Source organism: Pelodiscus sinensis, chromosome 2 (assembly GCF_052426305.1).
Source record: "Pelodiscus sinensis isolate ZL-2025 chromosome 2, ASM5242630v1, whole genome shotgun sequence".
Classification (NCBI taxonomy): Eukaryota; Metazoa; Chordata; order Testudines; family Trionychidae; genus Pelodiscus; species Pelodiscus sinensis.
This window is the reverse complement of record NC_143053.1, coordinates 179780802-179800182: the sequence shown is the minus strand read 5'-3', so window position 1 is coordinate 179800182 and position 19381 is coordinate 179780802. Positions and strand designations below refer to the sequence as shown.

Genomic DNA, 19381 nt, shown 5'->3' with positions numbered 1-19381 from the left:
TTGTGGGGCCAGCATGGACTCCATTAAGAGTGCTTTACGAAGGATGCTGCACTCTAACAGTTCTGGGACAGAAGGACTTGCAAATGTGACACTAGTTCAAGATATGTCCTTCCCCCAAGCAACGTAGGCAGTCAGCATGTGGATCACTGACTGGCATGGGTCTATGAGATGCTGTGCAGTCTTTGAAGCCAGGGTAGTAGGGCATGCCCATTTCCCCAGGCAGAATCTCTTCCAGGGGCGGACTGGCAATCAAAATAGGCCTGGGAAATGGGTTGAGAACGGCCCGCTTTCTCGCATCAAATAATTTTTTAAAAATTTACTCTTCCATGCTAAGTCATTCATAATTGAGTTGTTCTGATTGAGAAGTGGTTTCCAAAAATATGTCTGTTAATTTCTGACATTTTTTCACTTCGGCTTGTAAGATCGCCTGTTTTTTTCTTTTTTAACTTCTCCCAAACACCTTGCACTTTTCTTTTTGACATATTTTAAATTATTTTTCTTGTACTTATCTTATATACTGCTATAATTCTTCTTGTAAATAACACCAGGTCGACAGGAACGGCGGTGATGTTTGCAGTGGCTGCAAAGGACATCGACAGACCCACAACCGGAACCAGAACAATGTACAAGCACCAATTGTTATTGCCAACAACAACCGTGTACAGTGACATCACACATTGCGCCACACTGCAAGACTCGCAGAATGTACTGACAGCAACAACTATAATACGCATGCACCTCACGCTTACTCACCCAACCACTATTTTTCAAGTTAAATAAGTATGTCAGAAAGGCCCAGTGATGGTTCACTATTTTGTACTGTCTGACAGCAATTTCTCTTAGGCCTGACATACTCACTACACCTAATACTCCATTGCAAGGGTTCCCAACCGGAGGTACGTGTACCCCCAGGGGGTATGAGAAGCTTGTCAAGGGGGTACGGGGAATATTTGGTAAATAACTAGATTATCCTAATGAAATACAGGCAGTCCCCGACTTACGCGGATCCGACTTATGTCGGATCCGCACTTATGAACGGGGCTCTCTCGCCCCGGAGGTCGGGGCGAGAAAGCCCCGTTCGTAAGCTGCTCCGGTGCCCCTGGTCTGCTGGAGACCATCTCCAGCAGACCAGGGGCACCGGGCGGGTTCCCGCGCTTCTGAGGCTTTGCCTGAGCAAAGCCTCAGAGGCGCGGGGAACCGCCGCTGCTGCGGCTTCAGTCCGGGAGCCTGTGGTCTGCTGGGGACCGTCCCCAGCAGACCACAGGCACCCAGACTGAAGCCGCAGCCGCGGCGGGGTCCCTCGCCTCTGAGGCTTTGCCAGAGCAAAGCCTCAGAGGCGCGGCATCCCGCTGCGGCTCTGCTCCCCGTGTCCCTGGTCTGCGGGGGGGGGGGGGGCGCAGCTAGTGTGCTCCCTCCCCCCCCCCCCAGCAGACCAGGCTTTTGTTTTGGACTCTGGGGCAGAGCAGCTGGGGCGCTGCCGATTGGTCCTGCAGCGCCCGCTCTGGGCACTACTGGACCAACCCGGCAGCACCCCAGCTGCTCTGCCCCAGGTCCTGATTCAGCCGCTGCTGGTCAGTTTCAGCAGCGGCTGAATCAGGACGCCTGGGGCAGAGCAGATGGGGTGCTGCTGGGTTGCTCCAGTAGCACCGAGGAGCGGTGCTACTGGAGCAACCCAGCAGCACCCCAGCTGCTCTGCCCCAGGCGTCCCCAAGTCAGCTTCTGCTGAAACTGACCAGCGCTGACTACAGGAAGCCCCAGGCAGAGTTGCTCTGCCCCAGGCTTCCTGGAATCAGCTGCTGATCAGTTTCAGCAGCAGCTGACTTGGGGACGCCTGGGGTTCTTAAGTTGATTCTGTAAGTAAGTCAGAACTGGCGGTCAGTTTCAGCAGTGTCTGAATCTGGACGCCAGTTCCGACTTACATACAGATTCAACTCAGGAACAAACCTACAGTCCCTATCTTGTACGTAACCCAGGGACTGCCTGTATTCCAAAAGTAGTAGTGTTAGTGAAAAAAGTTGTGGATTCTAGAGTCTAGAATTAATTTCCTTTCATACTGAATAGGGGGTACAGGAAGGTTTACTAAAAGCCAAGGAGGTACGAGGACCGAAAAAGGTGGGGACCCCTGCTCTATTGTCATAATCTGTATCTAAAAGGTATTATATATAATTTAAAAACTGGTGACACACTGGTGATTAATACTCCTGTGAAATGTATATATTCATATTGTACAAGGAATTATGAATATTCACTGATATTATGCTTTTAAGTCTGTGACCACACTAAGGGAGAAAGAGATTTTCTTCCAGACAGGAGGGAAGGCAGCTATTTAGTAAATTAAGCTAAAGTTGTGACCAAAGTCACTTGTAAATGTGCTTTTTCATTAAGGCAAACAAAGCCATAAGGAGAGCATGTGAAGAAAGATGACCACTTAATCTCATTGGGGGATGGAGAATGTACTCCCAAGAAATCCTCGTGCTTCCTGAAGAAAGGTCAATGAATTTTGGGAAGATAGAGAGAAAAAGGAAAAGATGTTTTGGTATCCTTCATCAGGAGAGAGAGAATAACTGAGCACTTTGAGGGATCTTGGCCAAAAAATATGGTCAGCAATGCTGGAAGAGACTGGATTATAAACATTTCTTTGAAGAAGAGAATCAAGACTTAGTCTTAGAATCACATTTTCACTGAGTTTGCTTGTAATTCTTTCTATTTTTAGTCCTTCTACTTAGTATCACTTAAACCTGTCTTTTAGTTAAATAAACTTATTTTACTTTTACTATAAACCAAGTGACTGCATTCATTAAAATAGTGTTTGCTAATCCCAGTGAAGGGGGTAAACTGCTGAATACTCCTCTATAAGGGAGCACTGAATTTAACTTTTGTTATGTGTTCAGTAAGCTCTACAGGTCACGTGATTTAGGGGAAATTTGGGAGTGTATGAGTGTTGGGGTCACCCTGACAGGAGTAACCAAGGTTGGTGGAAGCCAGAGTGAGGTTATTGTACTTTGAGCATGTTGCTGGTGTCTGAGCTCTGAAGGAAGGCTGCACAGTACAGAGTGCTCAGGGCTATAGGGCAGACAGTGACAATCCCTTACTGGTCAGGGTTGGACCTAAAGTGGCACAGTAGTTCAGAAATCAAAATGTATCCTTGTCTAAAGATGCTGAAAATCACTGGATTTAAACTTCTTCTTCTGCAATCATGTGGTACATTAGGGACAAGTCCTGCAAACCTTTATTTAGGCAGGCAAACAGTCCCATTATAAAATAAGATTATTCACTGAAATTATTAACTGGAATGAGAACTATTCACCTGGTGAAGAGTTTGTAGTATCAGGCTCCTAAGCAATGACAAGATTGGATATTTTGAAATACCATAAAAACCTTTATTTTATAGTGATTTACATGGAAAGTGGGGAAGGGGGGGAATAAATGATACATTCAATAACCCTTTACTTGTTCTTTCCACAGCAGCTACATGCAGCAGATCCAGCTACACTTGCCAAAGAATACCAGGACATATTCTAGCTATTTTCCTTGGACTCTCAGTAAGATTTATTCAATTTCAGTCAATTTTGATTACATTTAACACATTAACTATTCAAAAGCCCATCTCATCATTCAACTCCAACTTTTATTAAAACGGTACATATTATACTGTATATTAGACAGTTTCAATTGTCTTGAATAATTAAAACAAAATAATCTATTCAAATTATTTAGATAAGTTCTCTCTCCAAAAGAATATGTTTAACCAAATATTAAGTTTAAAGAAAAATATGGCATTTTGGTTTCTCATGTCATGTTTTATTCAGTTTGAATATACGTTTAGAATTGTCTACACATTACCTAAACAAGCTGTTGAGTGAAGTCTAGCATGAAATGTTTGATGCTTATTTATTTACGAAGGAATTTATTTACGATGACCTCTCGAGGTCCCTTCCAGTCCTATTATTCTATGATTCTATGATTCTATGAATTAGCTCTTGCAAAATCCAATATAAAGAGAGTTTGGGAAGCATCAGATATATGTTTTTACTCATTCTGGGGAAAGTACAAATACATAGAAAGCTCCTGAGTATGGCCATCTCTCTCTCTCTCTCTCTCTCTCTCTCTCTTTCTCTCCACATGCAATGCCTTCCTGTTTTCAAAGTTATGTTCTTCTTTTCCACAAAGAAGCCAAAGGTGGACTATTCATTCTAAAAAGGATCACCATTGTTTCCTTACATTATTTGATAGCATTGATTAACTTACCGAAGTCCTACCAAATCCACATAACTACATGGTAGTTCCCAGACAATGGGAGCTCTAATGCTAGTGCTCAGAGTGGTGTCTGTGTGAGGGGACAGCACATGACTGTTCCAGGCTATCCCTCCACTTAATAGTCGGAAGGACATGTCGGCCCTTTCTGAGAGCAATAGAGAGCTGACCACAGAGCCTTCCCGCCTTGCTGCGGTCAACTGCATTTTTAGCGAAGCTGACTGGAGCCAAAATAAACAAAACAAAACAAAACCCCAAGAACAAACACCTGGATGCCCAGAAACCCTACCACAGAATTATTTACCAAAGCCTGATTTGTTTGTATGGCAATTCTGGGCCTATAAAAGTATCATACTTATTGCATGCATAACAAAACATATGTCTCAAATGCACTCAAAGGGACACAAAGTGAATAAAGGACGGCCAATATTAATAAAACAGATATGGTATTAACAGTTAGGATTAATCAAGCATTCTCTGAAAGTTGAGCATGCAAATCAATTTAACTTCCTAGCCACAGCTATGTTATGTCATGCTCCATCACTCCAACGTATAGCACCCTAAGGGTTATACAGAAAACAATCTATGTTTTTAACCATTTTTACACCACCACAAACCATATGATTATTCTGAACACATTTTCTATGTATAAAAAGGAAGATCAGTGATATAATTCTGGCTCAGTTGTAATTATTTCCTAGGTTTAATGTAATAATGAATTGTGTTTTGTGCATTCAAGGTACAAAACAATTAATAAAATAAGTATTTTTCTTGAGCACTGGTTCAGCTTCCCAAAGAAACTATCATTTCTGAAGATCAAAACTGTACAGTTTGGGGAGCAACTACATTATTAATAGTGGGCAAGATTTTCAAAATTGGGTACCAAGAGATAGGTTCCTCGTCCAGATAGAGACATATCATACATAAATGGTCTGATTTAAAAAATATTTTTTTTTAGCATTCATCCGTTTTCACTGAATGTTTCAAACAAACAAAATCTCTGTCCTTTTTTCGGCAATCTCAGAAAAGATTCCATATGTTACCAAAATTCCAACTTTATATTTTCTTGTGTGTTGTATTCTCATTCCTTACACAACGAGGAAACATTTATATTAGAAAAATATATTACTATATATTTATTATATATGTTTATAGTAACAATTGTTTTTCTTAAACATCTCCTGTATTTTTCATTGCAACAAATGTGTTGCATTATGTCCAGTATAGAGATAAAACTTTCCCAAAGTATGGCTAACTGAAGTCAATCAGCTAACTATTTGTCTGAAGACCATTTTGGTGAATCATACAGTGAAACCAATGTAAGTATAAATCTGTATTTAAAATGATTATATTTTGGCAATAATTTGGGAGAAGGGAGACCAGAGAACATAGGAGAAAAAATCATTAACCAAACAAAGCACCCCATATAGCAGCAATACGTACTTAAACCTAAGTAGCAGCAAACTCTACATTATATGCTAACAGACAATAACTGTGCTCAAGTAATTCAAACATTAAAATCACTCCCACAGCAAGAATCATTATATAAAGACTAGCCAATTAGCCCGTCATAAGACGGGATTTTCAGGTCTCTCCTCCACGTCGGTCTTCTCTCCTGAGCCTCCAGTCTCTTGCTCTGTTTCTCTCTCTCTCTCTTTTCTCTCCTCCTTCTACTGCCTCCCACCCTCTCTCTCTCAGCTCTCCTCTGCCTCCTGCCTCTCTTTCCATCTCTCTCTTTCTCTTCTCCTCCCCCTCCCCACCTCTCACTCAGGGGACCGTGGAGCCCAAACGACCTGAGGAAGGGCTGCTTTTCCAGAAAATCTTTCAAGCAGTAGACAAAGCTGGCAGGTGAATGATGTTATAAGGGAACAATGCTATCAGAGCATATGATCGTTTAACATTTTGCAATGTAACAACAAAACAACATTAACCAAGGCAATGTTAAGTCTACAAAACAGATTGTTTCACCCTGAGCTCACTGTGAGAATAACCATATAAATGTAATGATGAATATAAAATTCCAAATTTCAGGTTACTCTACTATTATATCATTTTGCCTTCCTAGAAATAAATCACACTAGAAAATATGACTACAAGCACAGGTGCTGACTCGTATTTTTCCTGGTGTATGCTCCATCTGACCTCTACGCCAAAGTCCTGCCCCTACTTCATCCTATCTACTGAGGCCCCACCCTCACTCCACCATTTCCTGCCTCTATCCTCAAGGCTCCCCACCCATTCTCCACTCTCTGCCTCCTCTATCCATTCAGTGCTTCCTGCCTGCTTAACAGCTGATCAGCGACCAGTCCCAGAGCCAGTGTGGCTGGTGGGTGCTGAGTACCCCTTATTTTTTTCAGTAGTTGCTTGAGCCACAGAACACCCATGGAGTCAATATCTATGAAAACAGGAAAAACATTTTAGTGGACTCAAATGAAGTTAAGGTAAATAATCTGATAGACATTCACTAGAACAAAGAACACTCCTTGTAAAATATAGAGCATGTAAAAACAAACAGACATGACAGCTTAGTATATTATCCAGTAAGGAAGCTAGATATTGTATTCTGATAATTTAATAGGAATTTCAGTTATAGGAATCTACTTAAGTTCTAGGTTAATGTGCAAGTCCAGTCAAAACTTTATCTCTTGTGCTGCAGTGGGAGATTTCTGATACGGTGCAGCTGACATATGATCACAGAAAGGGGAAAAAAAAAGAATGAAAATTAGTCTATAAATCCCCTGTTGGTACAGCAAATGAAATAAGCTCTCAACTTCTGAACATATCTCATAGCAGAAAAGTATGAGGTTTTTATGAATTTGATAGAGTTTCAAAAATTACTTATTATTCAGCTACATAAAGAGATTTTATATAAAATATGAGGAAGAAATATTATGTTTAATACTTTTTGTAACCAGATAAGAATAATACAAAATAAAAGGAGTTAAGATGAAACTACAGACAGTCTTAAAAATGAAGTACATGAATGGCAATCTTAAGCACTGAAAACCTGCCCACATCCTGCTGACACAACTTAGGCAGTACAGAAATAATTTGGTGGCAAGCAGCACAGTCTGCAGGGATGGATAAAGTGGCATAGTGAAGATGAAACTAAATCAGAGCAGAAAGTAGATTTCATTAGTTAAGAGTGGGATTTTCAAATACGTGTAAGATTTCTGCAACCAGCTCCCATCATGCTCAATGAGAGATGGTGCATAATTGCAGTATGTATACGTCTCTGAATATGCTAATCTCATTTCTTGGTAATAATCTTTATATAGTAATCACAGATCTACCCAATGCAGTAAATGGCAACTTACTGTGACCTAATTGGAGTTCTCTGACCTAGCACATTGTCTATACTGCTATTAAAGAGGGTCTGCAATGACTCCAAGACCTTGTCTCACTCTTTTGTAGGACATGCTTTGTAATACTCACTGAGGGCCCTCCAGACAATTAGGAGTTCCACTGACAGGTTCTCTCAGAGTTATTTCCATTTCCCTAGGTAAAAATCTCAAGCATGGGTATTGTAAAGGAGGGGTAAATGTGTATATTTTCCTAACTATTTCAGGACCAGAGAAACAGCTCTCCCCTCCCCCCCCCATCAAGGAAATATACATTTGCACCAGATTTTATTCAAATTACATACACAAGTAGAGCATTTAAATTGTGATTTGTACAAATTATTTCTGATATCATTCTTGTATCTATAACTATTAGGAGTCAAATGTTCATTTCAGCTGGGTGAAATACACTCTTATATACATGGGCAGAACAAAGCCTATGAACCATTTAATAGTGGTTACATCCTCAACAATCAAGCTTAAGTGGGAATTAGAGTGTGTTGGCCTTCCCAGATACTGCCCCAAGGGCCTGGAATGCAGTGCTGTCCTGTTTCAAGAATCATCCAATAGGCTTGACCTCAAAGAAGAGGGCTTTCACTGATTAATTCTCATCCCTACAACAGGGTCTTGGGTGGGCTAGTACGGCTAGATGGCTCTATGATGACAGAAAATGATGGACCTAGAATAATTTCATTGGAATTTTGAAAAGTTCAAGGACAAATGCAGTCAGTTTGTGCAATAATCTTTGCTGACAAATGCACACAGGTTTTGTTTGGTTTATTGATATGCTGACTGTTTGGGATCTGAACAGTGAAAAGACTGAAGGCAGGTAGCAGAGAAAACATTAAGGACTTTCCCATTTTTTCCACTATTAACCGGAAGGACAGTTTGACTTGAGACATAACCCTGTTATGAAATTTAAACATTTGAGACCAACTGGCTAAAAATAATAGAAGCCTGCATCTATTGTCACTGATCCCTGTCATTCACAAGTGGTGCATAGTGCTGCACATTGCACACTGCGCTGCACATTGCACACTGAGCACAAGGGAATTTTGTTCCTAATATTCAGTTTCTTTTCTTAATAACATCTCCACTGCTTTCATTTTCAGCTAATATACTGTATGGCAGTGGTCCCGAACCTTTTGGGGCTGCCAGGTGCCTAGGGGTGGGGCCACGTATGAGCCGGGAACCCAGGGTGCAAGAATGGCTCAGGCCGGCCCTGGTCACTTGGCAGGTGCATATAAATGCCCCAGCGGGCGCCATGGCCCCCGCGGGCACCACGCTGGGGACCACTGCTGTATGGTCTCTGATACAATACACTAAGTTCACCAACACTGAGCAACTATAAACAATTTGCACCTATCAGCAATTTTTAACAATTTACCATTATTACTCAGGCAAAAGATTTTTCAATAGGAAAATTCAATATTTGTACATTATACTGCAATATGCTGCAATTCCACCCATCATACTTACATATGAAATATTTAAACAAGGATCATAATGTGATTTTCCCTATTTAATTTGGTAATAAGTTATGAATAAATAATATAGCAATTAAATTTGCACTTATGACATGATTCTAAAATAACCCTGTTATTCAAAGAAGAATATAAAGCATGAATTGACTTAGGTTCTGTTTAACTGAAGAATGATTTTAATCTAAACTTTGTCTACCAAAACAACTCAAAAGTTTAGCTATTGTAATGAAAATTAGTTGGAATGACAGGAGAGGTCCTGGAAGACTTGAGAGGGGTTAATGCAGTACACATCTTTAAAAGGAGGGGAGGGGGAAGGAGGACCCAGGGAATTATAGATCAGTCAGTCTGACTTGATACCTGGGACACTACTTGGAAATATATAAATCATTTAATTTACAAATACTTTGAGGATGAAGGAATAATCACTAGCAGCCACCATATATTTCCTAAGTACAAATCATACCAAACCCACTTGATTTCCTTCTTTTACTGGGTAACTGCTTGTGGCAATATAAGGAATGCCATTGAGATAATTTATATATATATATAATCTCAATGGCATTCCCTATATTAACATCATTAATGTTAATCTTACAGTATTAACTTGGCTGTAAAAAAATCCTTAATCTGTAAAATAATGACTGACTATGAAGTGATGTTTTCATCAACTGAAAAACAAAGTGTTGACCAACCAGTGAGAAAATGTATGCACATCCAGAAAATACTGGTAAAAAACTTGTAAAATACTTCCAAAATATCATATAGAATAGGTATTTGCTCCAGATTTTAACAATGTATTAAAATACAAAAGAACTACATAAATGATTATAATCTCTATTGGTCAAGGCAATGTCTAAATCTCAGATATATAAGAAGCTATTTTTAATTTGTTTTGCTTCACAACCATGTGTCCTTAAGCTAAATAAGAATCTGAAATTAATTTTAGTCCTGAACTTGAAAGATTTACACACATGCTAACTACATGCATTATAAGTATACCCATTTAAACCAATGAGTTAATGCATGAAATATAAAATTAAGCACAAGTATAAATCTGGAGGATGGGAACTTTTTTTTTTAAAGATCTGGAAATAATGTAGCTTCAGAAATTTAATTGTCCCTCTGTTTGGAGCTAAATTTAGAAATATAGTCAGGGTATGTGGATAAAGTATTTTGTCAGATTCAGAAAACAATTTAAGTACCACCATTTTAAAAAGTGCTATCCTGTATTGCTTGTCACATAATTTATAGGATATACTTAAGATAAAAACTTCAGTTGATCACTGCATCACAAAGAGATGCTTAATCAAAACAATACTACAATCTAATCACCGGGCCAGGGGCTTATATTGGAACATGGCTTATCTGCTTGAAAAAACTTTCAAGAATTAGAGAAGAACCGTGGTTTACATTAAGACATAGATAAGATATATTTGATTATAACATCTATTCAATTGCCTAGTGACCAACAAGTCATAACCAACTCACCCATACTTTCCAATTTGCTGTTACAATATTGTCTATCCCAAACCACATGAAGGTGGTCACTGTTGGTCTACCAGAGCTATTCCTCTGTTGAAGTACCAAAAATATATGTAAAGGCAATATACTGTTTCATGGATAGTTATCAACAGAGTAGACAAAAAGGTCATACATATATGGTATATGAAGTTTAAAGAATGGCCATTGACCTCCATGCTTCCAAAAGCAAGTCAATGAAAAAGAAAAAAAAAGTGGGCTGCTGATGCTTCAATTCTAGTCTTAAATAATTAGAAGCTCCCAGAAGTATCTTGCATCACAAATCTAGAGCTATTGCAATCTGTGAGAGAAACCAATTTCTAGAGCCATGGACTCTTCAACATGTGTCTTTCCACATGTCTTTCCTAAACAGTCAGATAGCAAGAGTAAATAGGGTCATACCACAGTGATGAGGCTGTAATCTCCAGGCCAGACAAAGACAGTTTACCTAGCAATTCAGTGGCAGCAATTGAACTAACACAACCTAGAGATTACCATTCCGGGAAACAAATGGAAGAATACTTTCTCTGTGGAACAAAAAATAGGACTATGTAGCACTATAAAGACTAACAAGATGGTTTATTTAAATGGTTAAATAAACCATCTTGTTAGTCTTTATAGTGCTACATAGTCCTGTTTTTTTGTTTCAGCTACACCAGACTAACACGGCTACATTTCTATCACTTTTCTCCGTGGAGTGAGCAATCACAACTCCTATAAATTCTTCACAATATTCCCTCCCCTCTACCCAACACCAACAACCCTCTTTTTCTGGAGGAACAGGACCCTGTGTCAGCAAAGGAATGGAAAAGCAAAAAGAACGAAGAATCGAGGTTAACTGAGAAAGACAGAGCTAAGCACTGTTAGCTTACTAATGAAACTGAAAATGAAGACGTTTCATGATCTCTACCAGAAGCATTGCATACATGCTGAAGACTGCAAATAAATAGAACATGTGCAACGTCTCCTCATTTTCTTAGTTGGATGCCGACATGACCAAAGAGTGGACTACAACATTTTTTGGGGGGAAAACACATTTTAGGACTACGCCACCTGCCTGAGTTTAACCAACATTTTCACAAAATGATCTGAAACTTGTATTTAAGTAAACTAATGGTTTGAAGATAACTTGGGAAGAACTTACAGCATATTATAGTAGACTTTAAGAACAGAGAGCTGATCTGAAGACACTGAGTCCTTATTTCTTTTGACTTAAGTCATATTTGAAGTACCCTCATCTGGAGTTAAACAAAGAGCAAGTAAAAAAAAAAGCCATACATCACATAACGGCAAAGGAAAAGAAATAGGAAATAATAGCTTCAGGGGAAAAAGGTCACTGTGGAAAAAAAGTATGAACTAAACACAAATTTATATATCAAATTCTAACACCACTGTTAGAATATCCTGCTATCATCCATTTTAAAATCACCAGCAGTAAAAATGTTCTAAGGCTAATAGTACTATATCAATAGGGGTGTGTCTACACAGCACAGTTATTTCAAAATAACAATGCTAGTATCAACTCAGCAATTCTGTTATTTTGAAATAAATTCAAAATAATGAGCAACTTATTCAGATTTCTGTAAACCCCTGTTATGCTTATAAGAAGTACACGGCATCTTTTTCAGGGGGGGAGAAGGCAACATGCCACATTTATTGACAATACAGTGAAGTCCAGATTATCCGTCACTCGGTAATCCAACACTCCACTTTATCCGACCCTGTAGCTCCCGGGGACTTTGTACCCAGGAGCTGCAGGGTCAGACGAGCCGGGACAACAGCCCCACTCACTGCCCCTTGCTCTGTAGGAGCAGCTGATGCCGATCCTGACAGCACCGCTTCTGCTCCGGCAGAAGCGGCATCAGCTGCTCCAAGAGAGCAACAGGGCAGCGAGCAGGGCCATTCTCCCGCCCCGTGCCGTGGAGCTGTTGATGCTGCTCCTGCCGCTGGCGCTTCGTCCCCGGCAAGAGCGGCATCAGCTGCCCCGTTGCTCTCTTGGAGCAGCTGATGCCGCTCTACAGTTGAGTCCTTATCATCCAACATATTCAGTAATCCGACCACCTGTCGGTCCCATTTAGGTTGGATAATTGGGACTCTACTGTATAACAAAGTAGCATATGTATTTACATACACACACACCCAACTACCCCACCCCACCCCCCGCTGATGGAATAGTTACCAGTCTGTTGCTCGGCCCAACCTATTGGCCAGATAGGTCAGGTGTGAAATAGGAGCTGGGTTCATATCAGTCCCGACTGATGCCCCTCCTTGTCTTGATCTTAGCAGGACAGAACCCAAAGAACCATACAAGACCCCTCATCTTTTATAGGATTTTCCTTCCATGCAAGTCTATGCATTTTGCCTTGTCAGGCCTTAATCAGTCATTTAGCATCACAATCCATCTTTCTACGACATGCTTATTGGGAAGAAGTTGTTCTCACAGTCTTCTGATGTCAGTATGCTGACGACCCCTTAGGGGTGTTGTCTTTCCAGCAAAAGTTGCGATTGGTTCCCTATCAAGGGGTGCTTGCCTCTAGCTTCAGGGTTCGTCAGTCTGCCCCAGTAGTCTGCGTCTTCTGAGTTCTTTCACTTAGTTGATACTTATTTGGTGCTTCTGAGTCTTCAACCCCTCCTCTGACCATTTGAGCATGCAGTGGCCTTCACACTTATCACTCCTAAAACATTCTCTCATTCACACAAACAATACATTTACAGAATTGCAGCATGGAACAAAGGGGCACGTCCAAGTCACTTTAACAAAGTTACAAAATCTTTCAACATTAAACTTCTTTCTGTCTACTATAAGGCCTTACTATCACTAACATCACTATGTATTACAATATTCCTTCCTTTCACTTTAACATGCTAACATCAAACAGAACTGGAGCTAAGATAACAAAGTTGCCTGGCCCTCTGTGAGGCCTACATCTTGTATTTAAGTTTAATCCAAACTTTTGCTATAACATACATTTATTATAACTGACTTATTAGTTACAAAATTCCATTCCAGTGCTTCACCTCATTCTATAAGGAATAACGCCTATTCTGAAAGAGCTATTTCAAAATAATGGCAGTGTGGATGCTGCACTGCTGCTATTTCAAAATAGCTCCTCACCAGGGCCATTCTAAGTAACTAGCCAATTAGACCATTATAAGATGGGATTTTCAGGTCTTCTCTCCTGAGCTCTCTTGCTCCATCTCTTTCTCTCTCTCTCCCCCTATTGCCTCCCCCTACCCTCAGCTCTTCTCCGCCTCCTGCCTCTCTCTCTGTCTCTTTCTTTCTCTTCTCCCACTCCTGCCTCTCACTCTCCCTTTCTCTTCTCCTCCTGCCTCTCTATCCCCTCCGTCTCTCCCTGCCCCCCTTTCCCTTCCCTTTCCCTCCCTCCATGGCACTCGGCTGAGTGCTGCCTGCTCATCTGGGCTGCCACGAGGGAGGGGGGCGGGGCGTTAACGTACACGGGAGCAGCACAGCGTGCAGAGGGAAGGGGGGCGGGGCACTGACATACGCAAGCAGGGGGCGTGGCCGCGTACGTCACTGCCCCCCCTTCCCCTCCCGCCATGGCGCTGAGTGCTGCGCCCCTTAGCTGGGCCCCAGCGGGGGAGCAAGTTGCGGTAAGTGGCCACTTGCCACCGCTTGCTCCCACTCTGGGGCCCAGCTGAGCGGCGCAGAGCACCACGATGGAAGGGGAAGGGGGGGAGGGTGCTGACATACACGGCCAGCGGGCATGGCCATGTACGTCAGCATTATAGACTCACAGACACTGGGCTACTAGATATAGGATTATCCTCCAGTGCTTCCTGGGGTTTTAAATTGAGGTAGCACATGCACATTAGGGGAGACTTCCTGGTACTAATTTTGAGGTTTCCCTGTAGTGTAGAGGTGCTATTTTGAAATTAGATATTTTGGAATATATCTCCCGGAATAGTTTATTTTGAAAGAGTGCAGTCTAGATGTACCCTAGCTGATTACAATTCAACTAAAATGCTTTAAAAGAGTACTATAAATCATGTGACAGACATCTGTCACAAGATTATATTAGTATGTCAAAGCAATCTCTGTACAGTGTACTTTAGTGCCATAATGATGGAATAGGTTTACTCTAATCACTGACAAAAAATTAGTTCTCTTGTACAACAGATCTTTGAAAGACTTATAAAATTAGCTAACATACATGAAATAGCAATCATGTTACAATGGAAATGTCTTTGTATTTAAATACATAAATATGGTGCTTCTCAAATGTACTAGTGATAACAGCTCTGGTGAATAAAGACCTTTAATTGTTTAATAGTGATAGAAATGTAGCTGTGTTAGTCTGGTGTAGCTGAAACAAAAAACAGGACTATGTAGCACTTTAAAGACTAACAAGATGGTTTATTAGGTGATGAGCTTTCGTGGGTCAGACCCACTTCCTCAGATCAAATAGTGGAAGAAAATTGTCACAACCATATATACCAAAGGATACAATTAGAAAAATGAACACATATGAAAAGGACAAATCAAATTTCAGAACAGAAGGGAGATGGGCGGAGGGGAGAAAGGTAAACGTCTGTGAGCTAATGATATTAGAGGTGATAATTGGGGAAGCTATCTTTGTAATGGGTAAGATAATTGATGTCTTTGTTTAAGCTTAGGATTCTCTTTCAAGTGTAGTCTGAAAAGGTCTTTGAAGCAGGATGCAGGTAATCAAGTCGTTGAGACAATATCCTTTCTGGATGAAATGGCAAGAAACTGTTTTTTCTTTGTGATTTTGTCTAATATCTGTTTTGTGGGCATTGATTCTTTGGCAAAGTGTCTCAGACGTTTGTCCAATGTACATAGCAGACGGACACTTTCGGCACATGATAGCATAAATCATATTTCTGGATGCGCAGGAATATGTGTTCTTGATCTTATAACTCACTTGGTTAGGTCCAATAATGGTATCAGCAGAGTGAATATGTGGACAAAGCTGGCAACGGGGTTTGTTGCAAGGGAAGGTACCAGGGTTGGCATTAGTGTGGTATGTCCTGTGGTTGTTGGTAAGAATCATCTTGAGGTTAGGTGGTTGTCTGTAGGAGACTATGAGTCTGTCTCCCAGAGACTCTTGGAATTTCGTATCCTGTTCAAGTATAGGCTGTAGTTTATTGATAATGTGTTGGACAGGTTTAAGTTGGGGGCTGTAGAACAAGTGGTGTTCTATTGTTGGTTTACTTGGGTCTGTCTTGAAGTAGATGGTTTCTAGGTATTCGTCTGGCTCTTTCAATTTGCTTTTTTATTTCTCCGGGTGCGTAGTTGAGGTTTATAAATGCTTGGTAGAGATCCTGAAGTTTCTGGTCTCTGTCAGTGGGATTAAAGCAGATGCGGTTGTATCGAAGGGCTTGGCTATAGATGATGGATCGTATGGTGTGTTCTGGATGGGAGCTGGAGGCATGTAGGTAACTGTATTAGTCAGTGGGTTTTCTGTAGAGAGTGGTGTCTAATTTTCCATTGCTGATTTGTACTGTGGTGTCCAGAAAATGGATCTCTCAAGTAGAATGGTCCAGGCTGAGATTGATGGTGGGGTGTAGGTTGTTAAAATCTCTGTGGAATGTCTCCAGTGTTTCTTGGCCATGCATCCAGATCATAAAGATGTCATCGATGTAGCGTAAGTAGAGAAGGGGTAAAAGGGGACGGGAGTTGAGGAAACGTTGTTCTAAGTCAGCCATAAGTGTACTGTGGGACCATGCACGTGCCCATGGCTGTGCCGCTGATCTGGAGGTATAAGTTGTTCTAAAACTGGAAATAATTGTGTGTAAGAACAAAGTTACATAGGTCTGCTGTCAGACTGGCAGTGGTGTCCTCTGGGAAAGTGTTTCTAATTGCTTGTAATCCGTCTTCATGTGGGATGTTGGTATATAGAGCTTCTACGTCCATGGTGGCAAGGATGGTGTTATTGGGTTTATCTTTAATTGTTTAAGAGATTTTCATAACATGAGTAGCAACACACAGCTCTTAGTTAAAATGGCTCTGCACTACTCTGGCAAGACAATTTGTAAGCAGGGGCACTGGAGCAAATTTTTACAGTGGGAGTTAAGTCTCTTTGTAAGAGGTTCTATTGCAAAACTTGTGTCTAGTTACCACAATTGTCCAGCTATTCAGTTTCTACCTGTGTAATTAATTTTGAAATACTCATTTAGAAATGAACCTCTTAATGGAATCTTTTTAATGTACTGCATATACTTTGAACAAGCTATTTTAAAGATCTTGCAAGTCTGTTAATTAACTCATCAAAAACTGCAATGATATTAGACTTGATAACTTGGTTACAATGAAAATCCTCTCTAAAAAGACTGAGAAAAATGTATGCATCACTGCCTAAGGGTTGTTGCTATTCTGACTGTTGCATCACCCGGTCTCAATTAATTCATGCTGAACTTTTTGCTTCCATCGTCTTATCATCAGATTTTATAATCTGAATATAATGTGCTATATGCATTTCTTGTCTCTATGTATTTTATCTTTACTAAAATGTTAAGACACATTTTTTGCAACTTATACTAGACTTGCTATAAATTTCACAAAATGACATGATCTTTAAAAATGCCTGAAATACTCAAATTATTATTTTTAAATGGCCAAATAATTTCTTGCAACTGTACTTCAAATCATTCTGAAATAGCTGCATAGTTCAGCCAGAAATCTAGGAGGTACTTAAATAACTAGAAAATGCTGATGAATACACATTGATACACATCAAAGAATACTCATTATCCATGCTGGGTCAACTAAAATGTGTCCAGGGTACAGAAGATTACAAAAGTAACTGGCTCCCCACATAATGGCCCATTTCTCCTCTCTCATCCCACAGTAACTATTTCACAATGTGAGCACCAGAGAAATGCTTAGCTTCAATCAACCATTGTGTCAAAGGATAAATTGTTCTCTAAAAAGCTACCTCTATGCTTAAAGAAAACATAATATGTGAAGAAAAACAGTTTGCCAGTTCAACAAAGTCTTTACTACTATTATAAGACATAGCTGTTGTTAATCCTGATGGTATATGGTATGTATTGGCCCGTTATCTATTTTGTTTTGAGTACCCTGAAAATAACATTAGAATAGAACAAAGATTCACAATATATGTAACTTGTCCCATCACTTTCTCACAAAAGTGACTCATTTGAAAGTATTATCAATGAAAACCTGAAACATAACTTAATCTGGTGACAAACATTACCAAAGTTTTTCCTCTTTTAATATGCTAATAATTATTTATAAATAAATAGTACCCAACAACAAGACTTTTGTTGTAAAATACTCTAACTACACAACACAATCGCATGTACACTAACAAGCATACAATTAGCATTAAGTCATTAAAAAAAACAGTCTTGAAGGGATTAATGAGCGATAGTAAAAATGAACGGAGCTGGGGAAGATATCTCCTACCAGCCCCAACCCTGCCTTTTTCTCTCTCCATAATGCCGTGGAAGACAGTCCCATGCAATCAGTTACTTGATGGGTTTTATACCACATTATGCTTTACTTCACATGTACAATGGAAAGTGGCATATGACCCTCTGTCTTCAGATTCTTGTGACTATCTGGGGTAAAAATACATCCCAGACTAGATTTTGCAATTTTTCCCATTATCCCCTAGAAAATGAGTTTAGCGGTCCAGATTTTAATAGAGTCTGAAGGCATATAGAAAGAAGAGTATAGTCCAAAAATGGAGATATTTCCAATAGCAGAAGAGGTACACAGAATTTCAAGTTACTGCATTCCTGTTAAAAGCCAAATGATTTTCAAGGAGAAGATCACTGTAGCAGATAGAAGAAACCAAAATTCACTCTGCTTTGGATTGATCAGCTTTGAATTTGTACAGCTTTGAATGACAGGCTATCATAGCTCTCACTGTAAAATAATTGGTGAAATTGATAAAATCAACAAGGAAGTGTCGGAAGAAATATCTCTTTACAATTCTTTTCGACAGTGGTCTGTTGGAATACTCCATACACACAGAGAAGGCTATTTTGTGCCTACTATTTATTCAACAGGGTGTTGAGTTACAGCAGCCTCAGATTTTCTGCTGAGGTTTCTCCAACAGCAATAGCTATTATAGCTAAAAGCTTTCAGATTATGCTTAACGACAACAAAAGACAGAGTGCAAGGAACATTTTGCCATGTTCAGTCCCATTAGTCCCATCCCAGAGGCCAGCAACAACTGGAGTTAATGTTCCACTCTACTTTTTGTTGAGACTGTTCATGGCTAATCCCAGCAATTATCCCAAAAGGACAAGAAACAATGGAAAGACCCTCCTTACCAACCATGAAACTTTTAGTTATTACTAACTATTTTGGGGTGACCAAATGCAATCTGGTTCTTCATTATAGAAGTTACTACTATTTTGGAGGGACTCTTGTAATATCAATTTTATCTTTTACAAAAAAATCAGTTGATCTCAAAACAATGATTCAAACTAATACTACAGTATTTACTGACAGAGTTTACCAAAAAAACATGATACATGTCTAATTATATTCTCCATTATCCCCTTACCTTGCTTGGCAACAGAGCAGTAACATCTCTCTGTTATTAATTAAAATCTGTAACAGGACCAAAAAGGCTTTTGCTCGAATGGAAGTTGATGGACTTTCAAATAAACGGATAATTGTAGTCACAAAATCCTGGGTGGGAATAAAAACAAACACACAATACTGTTTCTTGAAAAACAAAGAGGATAAATAACATTGTCCATTAGCATATACACCCTTTAAATCATTCTGGCACAAAAGCTATCCAAATTATGTTTAGATTCAAT

The 19381-nt window shown here is 39.9% G+C and overlaps 1 protein-coding gene across 5 annotated transcripts in view; it reads right to left on the bottom strand.

The window, feature by feature from the left end:
* The window catches only part of ULK4 (unc-51 like kinase 4), a 428077-nt gene that overhangs the window by 281554 nt on the left and 127142 nt on the right, over nt 1-19381 (bottom strand). For all 5 annotated transcript variants that reach the window (XR_012901902.2, XM_006131810.5, XM_025189026.3 and 2 more), the window contains exon 22: nt 19120-19247. Coding sequence is in view for 4 of the 5 variants with exons in the window: in XM_006131810.5 (XP_006131872.3) it covers nt 19120-19247 (128 nt within the window). In the remaining variant the exon portion in view is untranslated. The remainder of the gene's footprint in view (nt 1-19119; nt 19248-19381) is intronic.